Raw genomic sequence first — 16,393 nt, forward strand, 5'->3', positions numbered from 1 at the left:
GTTGGCGTTTTTTGTCTTTCGTGTTTTGATTTTTGATTTCCCTTTTTTTTTTGTTCTCATTTTGCCTTTTTTTCTATGAAGCGACCAAGAAGTAGACGTAGAACTCTTCTTTACTTCCCTGTAAAGTATTTTTTAACTAATTTAACTATGTTTATGTTGTATTGTTGCTATTTTGTTGTATGTGGTTGTTGCTGTATTTTATGAACTAATACTGAGATTCTGTTCAGCTTTATAGATGTGTCTCAGGCCCCCCCTCGCATCTCTACTTAATATTGAAGGTTGTTAAGTATTTAATTCTTTGATTGCTGTTTTGGTTAGTGAACTGTATGTTTGTGTGACCCTCCTTCCCTCCTCTTCATCTAAGTAACTTTGCCCCTGCACCCCAAGAAATGGACTAAAAGTAAATTGTACTGATTTGCTTTGCTTTGCTTTCGTTTTCTACAATGGAATTTCGTTGCGTCTAGTTGTGTTTGCCATGTGCCAAGCGAGCGTTAAACCCGCTGCTCGCTGTGCCGTCATCCCCACTGCCACTCCCTCCTCTTGCTTTAGATCCACGCCCACTCTTGGCCACTTCTTCAGGCGCCACTGTCACTTGGGCTGAATACGCGCGGTGCGCTCCAACTCATTGAATTGCCCAAAGTAGAGAACCTCACTGATCAGCTTCTCGGCAATGATGCGCTGTGTGCGATCCATTGTCCGCAGCTTCATCGACACATTCGATCCCACAAAATCGCAATCGTCGCGACTCAAACTCTCCGCATACAGAGCAGCCGCAGCCTGGACCGCTGAGCTGGCATCCTGAGCGGAGACGCTGCTCTTGATGTGTCCAGGACTCGCTGCGGACTCGGTTGCCTCATCGTTGTCCGCCTCGCCATCCTCGGACATGCTTTCCCTCGACCCCATCAGCGAGCTCATCAACAGCTGACCGGCATTGGAGCTCAGTTTGCGCATATTCAGCGGCATATTCGCAGCAGCCGCCGCTAGTTGAGCGCTAGTGCTGCGAGGGGGGAGGACAAAGCCACCGAAGTTGACCTGCGCCTTGGCCTGGGCTACACGCAAATCCTGGGCCATGTCCAGCTGCAGACTGCGACTCTCCTCACCCGCCGAACTGTACGAACGCTGCGAGTCCAGCGGCAACGGAGGCGGTCCCGCTTGTTGTCCCGCTCCCACTCCCGCTCCTGCTGCGGATGTGCCATGGAAGTAATCCACCAACTCCTGCTTAATGTCCAGCTCATCGGCATGATGTCCGTGAGGTGCATGATGATGATGCGGCAACTGTTCGTGAGCTTGCCTCGGAGTTGCAGCCCGAACGGACACAGGACTTGTTTGCAGCAGATGCGAATGCAGATGATGATGCGGATGCGAATGCGGATGCTGCTGTTTGTGCGCCTCGTGCATATTCGTTGTTGGTGTTGTCCTGCCGCCATTGGGATTCGCATTCGTATTGGGTATGGGACTCGAGCCGCCTTCGCTGTGGGATCCACCAGCAACAGCTGCCGTTGGAACTGACACCGTTTCTCCGCCTGGTTCAACGGCCACGCCCACGTCTAAGCTGCCGCCTCCAGGGGCTGCAAGTCCCGACGGAGTGCGTCGCTCCACTTTGGCAGCCAATTGTCCGAGTGCTGCAGCGGTTGCTTCGTCCCTGTTGTTGTTGTCCTCGTTGTCCGAGGTGTCGATCGTCTTGTGCGGACTTGGCTGAAACTCGCTGCTGCTACTTCCCCCTCCGCCCCCTCCTCCTGGATAAGGCGTCGCTGCTCCGCCTCCTCCTCCGTAGGATAATGGCACCCGCAGTTGCTGCTGCTGCTGCTGGGAGTTGGACACGCCCCCTGCGCTGCCTATCGGCGGCGAGTATTGGCCCGCCGTGTTCCAGTTGTCCAGCGTTTGTCCGCTCGCTATCAGCATGGGTATGTTGAGGGCCATCTACCAAAAAAAAAGAGCGTGAAAAAGAGATTAGAAAAGAGCGAACGTGAAGCAAAGAGCGCGATAAAGAGAACTCTTCGGAGTGATAAGGAAACTTGGCTTTATTGTCGTTTTGGCTTTGGGGTAAAACACACGCACACACACACACACAAGTGAGCAAAGTTCGTTGATAGCTGTTCTCATCACAAAACGCACGATTCAGCATTATGACGCTTTTTATACCCGCTTCCACTTTTGAAGCTAAAAGGGTATGACAAGTTTGTGGCAGCGGGAAATATTTGGAAAAAACAGAGAACAACACTCAACTAATAGTTTACAAAAATTACGTATACGTCACATTGTCAATTGTGATTTAATTCAACAAGTTATGAATTAATTATAAATATGTATATGGGAAATTCCCTGACGGACACTTTTTAGAGTGAAAAAAAACATAAACTAAAACAATTTTAAAAATAAATAAAGATTATTCTTAAAGCTGAGGATTAGCTAAGATTGATTTTGAGAACTTTTTCATTCATTCATTTTAAGTTTTTTGTTTGCTACCAAATTCATTCAATTTTGCCATTAGCTTAAAACAGAAAAATAATTCCCAAATCTTTCTAAACTCTCTATGCTAATCAAAGCTAGAAAACTAAACAAAAAATCGGTTGGTATATGTTTTTTCACAGTGTATCACGCGACTTTTTCGCCAGAGAATTACCCTTATATTGACCTAACTACATTGCAAATTGTCATCAATCAACACAAGTGCAAAACAATCCAAACTTAGATTAACTTTTTGGCGTTTAAATTATTGCTACAATGTGAATACGATATTGATCTAGAACAGCTGATGCAATATAGCAATATTTGTCATCAGAATGAACTTTTAGTTATCAGATAGATAGAGCAACAACTCTATATAACTTTATAGTCATAATAAGTTAATGTTGACCACGTGTATCAAGTCTTTATAGGAAGAGTTATTCAAATTTTTGTTCGATATGTGTATGAAATAATAGAAATTATTTCAGAAAATTTTATTGGAATCATATAATAAACTATAGCAAAAATATTAGAGACGCAAATCTTTGTTCTTCACATGCTTCTTTTGAATATTTTCTTACCTAAATTAACCTATTTAACATAAACCTATAAAAAACAACGGGTAGCAGATAACGTCTTTACACAATGTCATATTTAACAGCTCCGTTTTTAAGCAGTTGACTTTTCTGTTAAACAAAAATTCTTAACATACGACTGTAATGTTAATGTGATCAGACTTGTTAACAGACTAATAACATTAACTTTACAGAGGTATGTTAAGAAAAGTTTCTATCAATGTCACACACAATGTTACTTGTCTGTAATGTTGTGATAAGCTAGCTACAAACTCCCCCTTCTCCCATCAGTTTCCCCCTCTCTCTCTCTCTTTCTAACTGACCTATCTCGAGTACCCGCTATGATCGGTATCCATTCACACTCGACAGTATCTCATCCAAACGAACAGACGTCTTCAAAATGGCAATTAACCATTAAAAACCAGGTAAAATAATCAACAGCCATCACACATAGGTGGAGTTGTCGTTGTTTTATAGTCTCGCACTCTTTCGCGTTCTCTTTCTTATCGAAGCCTCCATATGAAGAGTCACCCTGACACAATCAGAAGAGCTAATACAAAATTCACCAGCTCACAATGAGCTAACCCAAAGAGAACTTAAGTACAATTCCATAAATTTATCAACTTTCTAGAATATGTACAGAAGTGAATCTGCACAAAAATGCCAAGTTAAATATATGTTTCAATTAGATTGCTATCAGCCAATGAAAACAGTACGATAAGAGGTCAAAAAAGTCGTTTAAACTTTAAAGAAACTTTAAACTTTCGACTTCATTTAATTGGTTGTTCTTTGGGAAAACCAAATATCATCTAATCATCATGGAATGTCAAAATGCAATAAAAGAAAGAACATTCCAAATTGAAGAATAAAATCATGACTCAAGGGGAAAGTTTTTGAAATGTATTAGATTGTTGATTTTCGAATTCACAATGTTTTCAGCAAATAATAAGATGATAAAAATTGCTAAGCATTTATCTTGAATCAATAATGCAAAAGTTGAAGTAAGCTCAAATCATAAAATATAAAAATATACGGCAAATAATAATAAAATCAAATAAAAAACTATATTGAAAGTCGAAAAATTAAAATAATATAAATCAAAACAAAAAATATAGTTTGGAATATAAAGGGAAAAACAATCTGACTATCTGTAATTTGTTTAGCGTATAAAGTCAAACAACCTAACGATTTTTAATTTTATTATTAAACTAAATATATCAATTAACCAAAAATTCAACAGAAAAAAACAACGTCATAAACAATCTCTCTTCAAATAGTAATTATGATTCAAAATAAGCTAAAACATTTTCCTGCATGCAAACTCCATTGCTAAAACGCATGCGGTAACTATGAGCGCTAGATGGCGCCACTAGTGCCGTTTATGGACAGTGCAACGCGCACTTGTGCTGAATTTTGCAGGTTAAGGAAAGCGCATGACGAATATAAATACAATCTGCAGTTATTTGCATTAATATTGTATATACACATGTACTTTATCGCCTCTAACGAAAAATAAATTCAAAAATATTATCATAGATATTTTTATAACAATGCAAACAAGATACATACATACATATGTATGCGAAGTATGCCTATTAAAATTCTTGAGCCGGTCAATCGCTTCGCTTTTGTTATTGTTATTGATTTTGACTTGGGCGCGCACATGCATATTTATAATCATCATACCTAAATTTAATAAACAAATTTGACAAAAATGCCCGTTAATTCACATCACTCACACACACACCGTTCGTGTTCGACTTTTTTTTGTTGTGCATGCCGAACAAATGACAAACACACGAGCACGAACGATCAAAACAAATTAGCAAAACCTCACTCACACTCTCACAATCACACTCCCTCAGACGCAAACACACACACACATGTGCACTGTTTATTGAGCATGCGCAAAGTACTGAGCTAAAGAGTCGCGCAAACAGAGTGTGGAGAGTCCGAGTCTACAAGTGTTGGGAAAGATCAAATGTTATATTTAAACATATTTAGTACAGTTTTGGTTGTTGCTGTTGTTATTGTTGGTGCTCCAGCTGTTGTTGCGATTCTCTGATGCAAATTTGATGGCGCAGCGAAATCTTCGCCACTTTCGTTATAATGCATAATGTGTGCAGTTGCTATAGACAATACGACAAAAAACAACAAATAATAATATTCGATATATTATTGTGATTATTTGCACGACGCGACGACGACGACAACGCAAAACATATTGTCGAAAAAATGATAGCACAGCACAACAACGCAGTAAGTCGTCTGAGCAGAGCAGCGACAGCAACAGCAGCAGCAGCGGCTAACTGACAGCATGCCGTCACTGTTTTGAGAGAAACAGCGACCGCACAAACAAAATACACACGCACACATGCTCACACATTTTGGAGAGTAGCCTGCCTGCGAGAGAGAGCTTCGCATTCGTGCAAAACAAAATAGCAGAAGAGAGCGCGGCACCGTTCAATGGTTCAAAGATTATAATTTCAAATTTCTTATTGGACTTGTGTGTGAAAAGTGTCAGTGTCATCAAAACATTACCTACAAGGCAAACGCAACGCAAAAAGAGAGATGGCAGCAAGCAGCGCAGTAGCCCATAAATATTAACAACCTACGACAATATGTTAATGCGCGTTGCTGCTCATCATCACGATCGACGCAAGTTCGCTCGCTCGGTCGCTCTCTCTCGCTTGCTCTCACATGACCGAGGCGAGTTCGTCGTTCGGCATGGCGCCTAGAACTTTCCACAATTCACAAAAACAACTGTCGAATGCTATTTGCTGTCTCTGCTGTTGTTGTTGTTGTCGGTTGCTGTTTTTAAATTTGCCTCCGCGTTTGGTTTGTTATTGTTATTGCTGCAGCTGCTTTTGCTGTGTTGTTTACGCATTTAGAGTAAGAGCGTGTTTGTATGTGCGTGTCGGTGTTATTATTTTGGTAGAGCTAATAAAAAACACATGTACACACACTTAAGCATGCAGGTTTGTCTGTGTACACTAACAAACGTACCCAGTGAGCCTCTCGCGATGAAATCACGCAAACACGAACTGTCAAACAAAGTCTATGTTGTGGCGACTACTTTAAAACTATCACAATATTAAGTATCGCTTACGCAAATTTCGTTCACTGGGTATTTATGAACATACATACATACATACATAAGTACGTGCATAAAGCAAAACAGCATTCGTTGTTGCTGTCGCTGTCACACTCTCACTCAGCCCAAGCTGACTGTTTCATGCTCCACATTATTCACTCTCTCTCCCACTCTCTCTTTACTTTTGCATGCACGCGTGTGTGTGGGTTAGTGTGTGTGCAAGTAAAAAATGTAAACAAACTGATTATCATCCAATCCAATGAATAAACAACCAAGTGTGGCCCCATAGAATTGGCTCAACACGCAGATACCCTGCAATCACTGCAATCTCTTTTTGCTCTCTCCAAGTGATTACAGGGCATAAATTCACACACACACACACACGTAGTTTTCCCCACACCACTTGCATTTTATTTATACTCTCCACGACTGTCGCGAGTTCTTCTCACGCAAGTGTTCAAGAAGTGTTGCGTTATTTTAGTTGAGCACACACAAAAGCACACACTTAAATTGATTGACTAACTAATGAAACTGCAGAAAACCGCAGCGAGTTAATTGACCCCAAAATTTGCGGATCAATTCACATGTGCATAAAACTCAAAACATCTTCATTTTTCTCTACATTTTATATTTCATTTGGCAATATTTATTTTTGATTTTAAAAATAACTTTGATATTTATTGATGTTTAAATGGTTGCGAATTTGAGTGTGCGAAAATAGCCTTCAGTTTGCTGAAATATTGCGTATACGCATAGTAGGTCAAGTATTGGTTTCTTTTTTTCTCACAAAAAAATTGCTGCATGAGAAAATAATTTATTTATTTATGTTTTTTTCCTAAATGTTTTGCATCATATTAGTTTAATGATAAACTTTTGTTGGTTTTGCTTTTTTTAAACATGAAAACAACTATTTATTTGTTTTCTTAAAGGCTTCAAAACTTATTAGTTTAATGTTAAACTATTTGTTTTAGGTATACAATATGTTATTTTTAATTGAATGCCATTTCATTGCATTATCATGTGAAGTTTCAGGAGTATCTTATAGACGAGCACTCTCAACTGGAGCTTTACTTGTTTTGCGCTTCACAATTAGCTGGGGAAGTACCCGAAACTCAAAATGAACTTGTTTTGAACAGTTGTAGCCCACTTATTATATGGTATGGAAAATAACTTTTTCCGTCTGTTTTACGTATTTTCTACAATTAAATTATATGCATAAAAATAACTCTAGTTTGTTATTGATTTAATTAATTGTATAATGCAAATGTGAGTGTGTGGAGTGCTCAACTTAATTATTCATTTGGTCCTCGTAAAATTCACATCTTTTCAAATGCATTCATATCCTGTTTTGCTTTTCACACACACACACCTCCCATAACGAAAATAGTTCAAATTCTTGCATAACTTTTGAAAACAGCTCACGCTCTTCTTTCTGCTTCTTCTTCCTGCTGTTCGTTTTGCTTCACCATGTGCAACTTTACACCACGCCCCACTCCCAACTCCCCACACCTCACACTCTCCACTCCCCACTCTCACCACACAATCCCATCAGCGAAGTCGAGCTTCCAGCCAAGCTGGCAACACTGCGCGCACAGCTAAACAACTTTGCAATGAATGAGTAAACAAAAACAAACGTCGACTTCGACGTCGCTGTCGCTATTGCTGTCGCCGTCGCTGCCTCTGCTGTCGACTGCAGTCGCCTGCATTATTTGCTGCTACTTTGACTGCTGCTGCTGCTTATTTCCCTTGCACTTTTCGTTCCCACCTCGCTTCGCTTCGCCTCGCCGCAGGGGAGCCAGAGTCAGAGTCAAGCATTTTATAAAAGCGCATGCGAGAGAAAACAAAACCACGCGAATTACAAACACAGCAACTACAACAACGATAACAGCCACAGCAGCAAAAATAACAACAACAGTTGCTACTGCTCCAACTGCAACAACAATAGGAAACGCATTTTATAAACACAAACAAACTGAAAGGAGTTGGAAGGGGGGCTGGAATATGAAATGAGTGTAAGCGGGACGGGCAGAGAAACAGAAACAGAAAACAGCGCACACAACAGAGGGACAGGGCAAAGCAGAGCAACGGTATTAAAACGCAGTCAACGCGTGTGGCGGCGGCGGCGGCGACGACGACGACGACGCCAACGTCGCTGTCGCTGCCTGGCCTAACCACAACATTGCGGGACGCAAGCGAGCGCCAGCGTAAAAACAAGCAAAGCAGGCAGACTTTATTGTTGTTGTTTGCTGTCTTGGAGAAAATGCCGCAGCAAAACAATTGTAAAATATGAGCAAAAATACAATACACATACACACGTGTTTACACACTCGCACACACACACAACAATATGGGGAGGAGAAGGCGTGAGCGTGGGCGTCGTCGACGCCGCTGCCTACGCAAATAATAATGACGCAAAAACAAAAACACGAGACCAAGGAGAAAAACAGCAAAAAGTGCAAGCAAATAAAGTGCGAGAGGTGGAACGATGAGGAGGGGGAGTAAAGGGGAAGTACTGCAAAAGGTAAATGGAATTTCAACTTGGCAAAATAGTAAAATGTTCGATGCCACAACAAGAAGAAGCAGAAGACAACCTGACCGAACTTGCACAAACAAGTCGTACGCATCGCCCACATTTCCCTTTTCCCCCCGCATCCAACCACCCTACGTCTGCCACCTACTCATAACGAAGTGTTATATTATAATATTTATTTTGTGAAAACAACAGAAGAGCAAATGAATACAGCAACAACAAACTGCTGCTTGCCATTTTGTTTTGATAAGTCTGACAAACAGTCAGAGCATCAACAACAACAATAACAACAATGGCACAGAACAAGTGAAAACTACAGTGCCAAAGTAAAAACAAAAGCAAACAACAACAGCAAGTAAGACAGCTATTATCGAATACGCACAACTCTGAAATACCCGCTACGCAGTTTTTAAGAATTATTGCGATCAAAGCCTAGTGAATTAATGTGACATTATGGCTTATCACAAATATTTTGAATATAAAACTATATTTCAATAATGTCTATTATAATCTTTATCATCTGTATCCACTTTATGCTCGACTCAAACTACCCTTTTACCCGGGTATAGCAACGAAAACATACGCCAAACGAATCACACAATCACTAGACACACGCAGACATACACACACTCACAAAAGCAGGAGGGACGATGAGTTTGGGGTAAGGAGGAAGTGGGAGGCAGGGAGGTTGAGTTAGATGAGGCCACTGGGCAACCACATTACAGCAACAACGCTGGCAAGTGCTTCGCGCATTTCGCCGTGCAAAACAAACATTTCATCACACACAAAAACAGAGCATGTGAGCGAACAAGAGACAACGACGACAGCGACAACGACAACGAAATATCAGACAGCGCTCTCTCGCTCTCGCAAAGCTTTGCTCGTTTGTCTGGCGCGACAAAGCAAATACATAAAACAACACAAAACAACACAAGAAAAAAACCAACTCGCCACACACTTGCATATTTACATATGCACACACGTACATACAAACACGCTCAAGTAACTCAGGCCAATGCCTCACGCATACAACGACGGAATTCTAAGAAAAATTTATGCGTAAAAATTTTAATTCTGTTTTGATCGTCGTCGCAAAACAAAAACAACAGACACACGAAGCATGAGTAGTCTCCGCACTCACTCTCTCTCTGTCTCTCTTTCGAGGCGACTGCCGATTGCATGCACGACTGTGATGGCGAAAATGCTGTTCGTTTAGCTCGCTCGCACAATCGGCAACACAAAAACAGCAAGTCACTTGCGCACATGGCGGTCCGTTTGGCGCTCTCTCACTTGTCGCTCACTTGCTCTCTATACATTTCTCTCTCAATTTCAAACACAGTTAACTTAACGGCGTTTGATTCTTCCAAGTGTGTGTGCGTGTTAAAAAATCAAAGTTCTGATTGATAGGATTTAACACCTGTCCAATTTCTGAGAAATACTTTATTACATTAAATACACGCGCTCTGCTTGGCATTAACAAGTGTAAAGTGTGTAATAAAGTATGTACGTCATCAAGACTGCTTAAATATGCACATTCATACAGTTTTTTTTTTTTTTTATATTTATGACATTCATAAACGCACTTATCAAAATGCTATCAAAAACCCTTTTCGCTTTGCAATTAGTTGATGAAATCGTATTGGCGATTTCCTCATTCAACAAATATAATAAGTACACTACTACAACTACAACTAAAAGCATGCGCTGAACTGCTTGCCACCACAAGTGTAAACAATGCAAGCAGTGCATTTTGCTGCTGTCTTTAACACTAACAGCAATAGAATCAAATTGACTTTTCTTGCATTAATGAAAGGAAATTTGGTATCTTTTTTGTTAATTTACAAAATGCAACATTTTTTTGTAAATCTGTTATTTTAACTGTATATTTGTATTAAATCTTTGAATTTTTATGGTTTCTCTAAAAAAATTCCAATGGAATATTCAAGAGTTAAAAGTCTCAGTCAAAAATTAAATCTTTGTTAAATTTTATAGACTTCTCTTACTTTCATCAACTACAAATATGTTTTTCTGTACTTATACTTTATTGTATTTCTCTACATGCTCATCAATCATTAAAAAGCGATCAATATGTTCAAGTGCTTAGAATCCTTCTAGAAAGAGTTGAATTAACATTTATCTATTGAATGGAGTAGAATTTTCTGTGGTATCTTATCTGAATGAGAAATCAAAAAATGTCGACAGGTGCAGCAGTTAGAAAAGGAATCTGAGAGTCATTTAGACATAAGTGTGCTTAAAGATATTATTTGGTGACCTGGTCAAAAAAGGTCTATAAAAATAAACCAATGTTATCTTGATATATGGAAGTGTATAAAACTTTAATAATTTTCGGTACTTGACATAAAAAATAAATGTCATTTTAAGTACATCTAAGTTGATAACTTTTCTAATTAAATGATTTTTTCTGTTGCTAATCGAAGATAATATTTGGTGACCTTGTTAAAAAGAAATCGAATAACATATGAATGTAAAAGTCAGGTTACTTTCATTGAAAATATACATAATTTAAGAAACAAAAACATAATTATTATTTTTAAGACCGAAAAGTTCTTAAATAAAAATTTGCAATTTTCTTTAAATCAAGATTTTATTCTTAAAAAAAACTTTAAAATTTTGCATAAAAATCTTGATTTATGTTTGTTTTAACCCAAAAGTCTTATTTCAAGATTATTTATTTTGGAAGATCGAAAATCTTAAGTCAAGATTTGCAATATTCTTTACAATCATCTTAAAATGCAAATTTTGCATAAAAATCTTGATTAAAATTTGTTTCAACCCAAAAATCTTTTTTCAAGATTGTTTTTTTTTTAAGATCGAATATTTTTAATCAAGATTTTTTCAATATAGATTTGTTTTCTCTCTGTGTATTTTATATAATTTTAACTTCAACTATAAATGTATTTATTTTGTACATTAATGAGTTTGAATTCGGATTGTATTATGAAAATATTATACTTGAATAGGCAATGTAAGGTGTGTAATTTTCAACCCCATTGGTCAGCAAGGGGTTAATAGGTTTGTGTGTGTTCGCTAGTCAAAGCAGTCGTTGACAATCGTCTCTGTTCACGTTGTATTGTTGTTGTTGTCATACTTGTGTTTGTCAACGTCTTTGTCTTTCTCGCTCTCTCTCTCTGGCTCTGTGATTACGCATACGTTTTATTTATTCGTCGATTACTCACCGCTCCAAAATATTTGAGCTCTTTGGTCTTGATGCGTCTGTGGTGCGATGCGGGCGTTGTTCCTCCAGTTGTACTCAAACCAGGACCTCCTCCTCCCCCTCCTCCACCTGCGATGCCACCTGGGGCGCCTCCATTCGCTGCCGCTGCAATCGTGCTGCTCTCGTAGGCAGCGGCGGCAACGGCAGCAGCGGCAAGGCCATTGAGACCATTGTGGCTGACCGATGATGTGGCGGATGAGGTGATGGAGGAATTGGCAACGGCACCGCTGTTGGGTAACCCACTCAAACTGCCACCGCCGGCTTCCATGAAGTCGAAGCGTTTGAACGCATACCACTTGGACGGATTGGGCTGAATGCCCTGATAGATTTTCACAAACATTTTGTGCTTCTCGCGTCTGTATTGCGTGAGCAGGACATTCATTTTGCGCTCCACTTCCGCTTTGCTGCAGCCAAAACGATCCGCGATCTCGGACCAAGCGCGAAATCGACACAATTTATCCTTGTACTTGGGATCGGCACGATTCCAGAGCTCTGTGTGGCAGCGATACTGTTCAATGAGCTCCAACGCATCATCATTAGTCCATTCCATGTTTTTCGGTGAACTGTCGCCTCCTCCCACTCCGCCTCCACTTCCGCTTCCCCCTCCGCTGCCGGACGCTGCCTGGCTGGAGGAATAACTGGGCAGTGGAATAATGTGTTGATGATGTGGCTCCTGATGATACGGATGATGATGATGACGATGATGATGTTGGCTGGCTGCTGCGGCTGCGGCTACAACGTTCTCTGTATTGTAGTTCATTGGCTAATTAACTCTTAACTTTTGCTTTCTCTAACTTTTCTTGTCTCTTGCTCTCTCTGTGTGCTTTATTTATTTAGTTTTCTTTGTAGATTTCAAGGAATGTCCTGCGAAATGCATTCAATCAGCATCTTTTCATTTGATCCTTGGTAATTTACGCTGCACTGTAAGTAGAAAATAATAAACATGCATATTAGTTAATTATATTACCTCATTTATTTACTATAAAGATTATTATCTCATTTATTTACTAGATATTATTAAAGATTTCCTTTTTTCTCTCTCTCTCTGCTCTCTGAGACTTGCTAATTGCTTTACGTGTTTGATTTGGCATATCGGTGATAAATACGATTGTTTGGATTTCCCAATTTCAATTCAAGATTACAAACGGTTTAGTGTTATAAATCAAACAACTAATTTTTATTGCGCGTTCAGTTTTTTGTCGTTATTTCCCCAACTATTTGGGGTAAAAGTTTATCAACACAAACTTTTGAACTGAGCAAACTTTTGTTGTGCATAGAAACAAACCACAAAAAATGATGTGTTTCTTAGCGTGTTTTATAAACCATATCTCTTAATAGGTAAATTTCCAATTATCATGGAAATTTCCCACAAACATTGCGTCAAATTCAAGAAACTTTCAGTATTCAAAGTTCAAGTTTAGTATTAAGCAATAATTAAAAATAAAAGATTGCAATTATGATTCGCATGTGTGTCAAACATATTTACTTTCCTTAAAGTGCTAAACTTAGTCTCAACAAATAAAAAAAGAAAAAAAAAAAACGCTTGATCAGAGTGACAAGCACATTTTTTGATGTGGACAAGAGACGTTGACTTTAGTTTCTATGCACAAATGTTGTTGGTCTACTTAAATTATTTCTCTATTTTACATTACACCTTTTACTTTATGCTTTGCCAAGTGAAATAGATGAGACCTCCAGCACTTGTTAATTAGAATTAAGCCAAACTACTCAACACAATTAAATTGAAGTTATTCTCGCAAGCTCTATCTAAATTATCAAGATTAAAAAAATATGTGCCTTTAAATTTCACAATAATTTTATTAGTTAAATAAGGAACTTATTCACGAATGTTCTGCGATAAAGATTTCACAATGAAATGGAAATGTTTAAATAAACAATTAATTGAATTACAAGAAAAAATATAATCTATTTTTAAATTGAATAAATAAGGGAATTACCCATAAAGGTTAATTAATGAAATATGCAAAAACATTAAGTATTGTTTTTGTGTACAAATAAATTAATAAAAAAATATAAATAAAAGAAACCTCTTTTATTTCAAATAAAGGAAATATGAAAAATAAAAACAAAAATTTGCGAAAAAATAAAGTTTTTAAATGAAACATTACTAGACCCATTTTTAATTTGCTTTATCGTTAAAGGAAACATGTAAAACGAAATGAACAAATGTTTGAGGCAACTCGAATTATTATTATTATCGCCCCAATTTGATTATCGCGCATACGTAGCGTTGGCCAACGAACGCAGCGAACCTGTCGGAAAATGTGCGCGTTTTGCAAATGACGAGGCGCTTTTCTTTTGGCATTAAATTAACTTTGAATATTCACCGAGCTTGCTACACAGTCGCTCTAAGAAAAAGACGCGTGTGTGTGTGTGTGACAAAATGTCACAAGTCACACACAGTCACAAGTCGCAGCAAGCAGCAAGCAGGGGAGAAATGCTAACAACATCCATCGATAACAAAACACACAGTGCGCCATTCACAATAGACGGAAGCTATTTCGCACACTCACACATACACACACGCGCACAGTGTGATTCACTAACACACACACACACTCACGGAGAGAGAGCCAGGGACACGTGCGCACTCATTCGCACTCGAAACTGCGCGACAAGCTTCAATACCGCAAGCATGCATGTGTGTGTGTGTGTGTGACGTACGCATTGGGCATCTCGCTTTTACATCAATCTTTGTCGCCCGATTTGCTTCCTGGTCAAAGTGTCTATGTGTGTGTGTGTGCTTTACATATATTTTATATGTGTAACATGTTCATTTCTACAACGTTTGGCACATATTGCAATTATTAAACTTTTTTGTTCGTTTTTGTTTTAGTTGTTTCTTTGTTTAGAGCATTTTGCGCAGAAAGCAAAAATGTTGCTGCGCAATCAGCTGGATGAATCACAACGGTAAACAAAATCACACACACACACACTCACAAACACACGCTGGATTTTTCTTGCGTTTTCATGTTTAATTAGTTTAACTTGAAATTTGTTTCTAGCTATTTTTAGCTTTTAATTTTTTTCTGTTGTTATGCTTGAAATGCGTTCAATATGTTTGCATAATAATAAATTAGAAATTGTTTATGTGGCCTGATCAATTTATTGTTGTTTGTAGCACAGTTTTGTGCGATTTACTGGGAATTTTGCGGTCACGTTGTTTTTGTTGTTTTCTTCTTTTTTTAGTTGTGGGTTTTTCACAAAAAATCATTTGCATGTGGATGGATTTCTTGATAAAAATAAAAAGCTTGCTGGGCTTTTTTTTTATAGATCACAAACTTGTTTGAATTACGGTGTAAACTAAAGTTACTCATATCAATTAGATTGAAATTTTTTAATCACACATTTCAATTGAATTTCATTGTATTTGGTTTTTGTTTTTAATGAAATTTATATATATGTTTTCTTTAATTTAACCTTTTGGCTTTGTTTTTTATTTTTATTTTTGTTAGCCTTCTATTGCTGTTATTTTCGAAACGCAAAAAGTAAACATAAAAAATCAGATCAGAAACTTAAAAATAAATTTCAAGGCGCGTAAAAAAAACGCAAACGCACAATTAGCAAGACAGAGAGAGATAGAACGAGAGAGAGAGAGAGAGAGAGAGAGAGATGAGTAGTGAAATATATTGTTTTTAAATAACTCATACTTTTTTGTTCGCTTTCGTTGTTTTTACAGCATTTAATTCACATTTCTTGTATTCCACATTCGAAATATGACGATGATGATGTTGATAATTATTATTATTGAAGCCGTTTTCGTTTCTCCTTGTACATGATGTTTGTGTTTGAATTTTGTATTTGTATTTGTATTTGTTTTTCCTTTATTTGTTTAGCAAACACAATAACAACAGTGGGCTGCTGCTGTTTATCGCATCTTCGCTTCGCACTCCACCCCGCGCACACTAATACACTCCCGTACACACACACACACACACACGGATACACTTGCTTTTTGCCAGAACAAACGAAACGAACGAAATGAAGCGAACTCAACTTTCTTCTGCGCGCCCAAAAAATATTTTCGTACGCGTTGCGTTGCGTTGCTTTGCTTTGCGATGCGCTCTCGAACAACGTCTGCTAACGTCTGTGCGTCGCCTTTTCCCGACAAACACTGACAAACTTATTGAAATCGATTTGTAACGAACCCACAAAACGACGCGCGTCGCCAGCACAGCGACTGAGACTCAACTGAGACGTAGACGTAGACGGAGACAGAGACAGTGACTGCGACGCGTCGCAAGGCGAGGCGACGACGCTTCGTTGGCCGGGCTGCGTATTGAAATGAAATTTCTCGTTGGACGTTTGAATGAAATGAGCACAACGCACCAACACAACTACACATGCACACAGGCAGCGCTGCGCTGTTTGCGGCGCTGTTGACGTCAGCGACGGCAGAGCAGCCACGTTCGGTAAACAGTTGTTTCGTGGAAAAACAAGCCGAACATCATAATGAAGTTGCTGTTGTGAAATTGTACGGTGCTTTGTCA

The 16,393-nt window shown here is 38.8% G+C and overlaps 1 protein-coding gene across 2 annotated transcripts; it reads right to left on the reverse strand.

Annotated features, from left to right (window-relative positions):
* LOC117564198 (histone-lysine N-methyltransferase Suv4-20) lies at positions 1–16,151 on the reverse strand. 2 transcript variants are annotated; one of them, XM_034242874.2, is made up of 3 exons: positions 15,554–16,151; positions 11,845–12,803; positions 1–1,920 (listed from the first exon to the last, which is right to left on the reverse strand). In XM_034242874.2, exons 2-3 carry the CDS (start codon positions 12,640–12,642, stop codon positions 589–591), a joined length of 2,130 nt encoding a protein of 709 aa, XP_034098765.1. In that variant the 5' UTR covers positions 12,643–12,803; positions 15,554–16,151; the 3' UTR covers positions 1–588. The 2 variants fall into 2 exon arrangements, with proteins under 2 accessions (XP_034098765.1, XP_034098766.1); XM_034242875.2 differs by lacking the exons at positions 11,845–12,803; positions 15,554–16,151 and adding an exon at positions 5,031–5,236.
* Between the last annotated feature and the right edge of the window lie 242 nt (positions 16,152–16,393).

Source organism: Drosophila albomicans, chromosome 2L (genome assembly GCF_009650485.2).
Source record: "Drosophila albomicans strain 15112-1751.03 chromosome 2L, ASM965048v2, whole genome shotgun sequence".
Taxonomy (NCBI): domain Eukaryota; kingdom Metazoa; phylum Arthropoda; class Insecta; order Diptera; family Drosophilidae; genus Drosophila; species Drosophila albomicans.

What these genes read in the sequence shown, in the direction of transcription:
- LOC117564198 (XM_034242874.2), bottom strand. Translation starts at nt 12,642, where the DNA reads ATGAACTACAATACAGAGAACGTTGTAGCCGCAGCCGCAGCAGCCAGC. An exon ending in AGCTCAAATATTTTGGAGCG is followed by an intron (nt 1,921 to 11,844) that starts GTGAGTAATCGA and finishes TTTTTTTGGTAG; the next exon opens with ATGGCCCTCAACATACCCAT.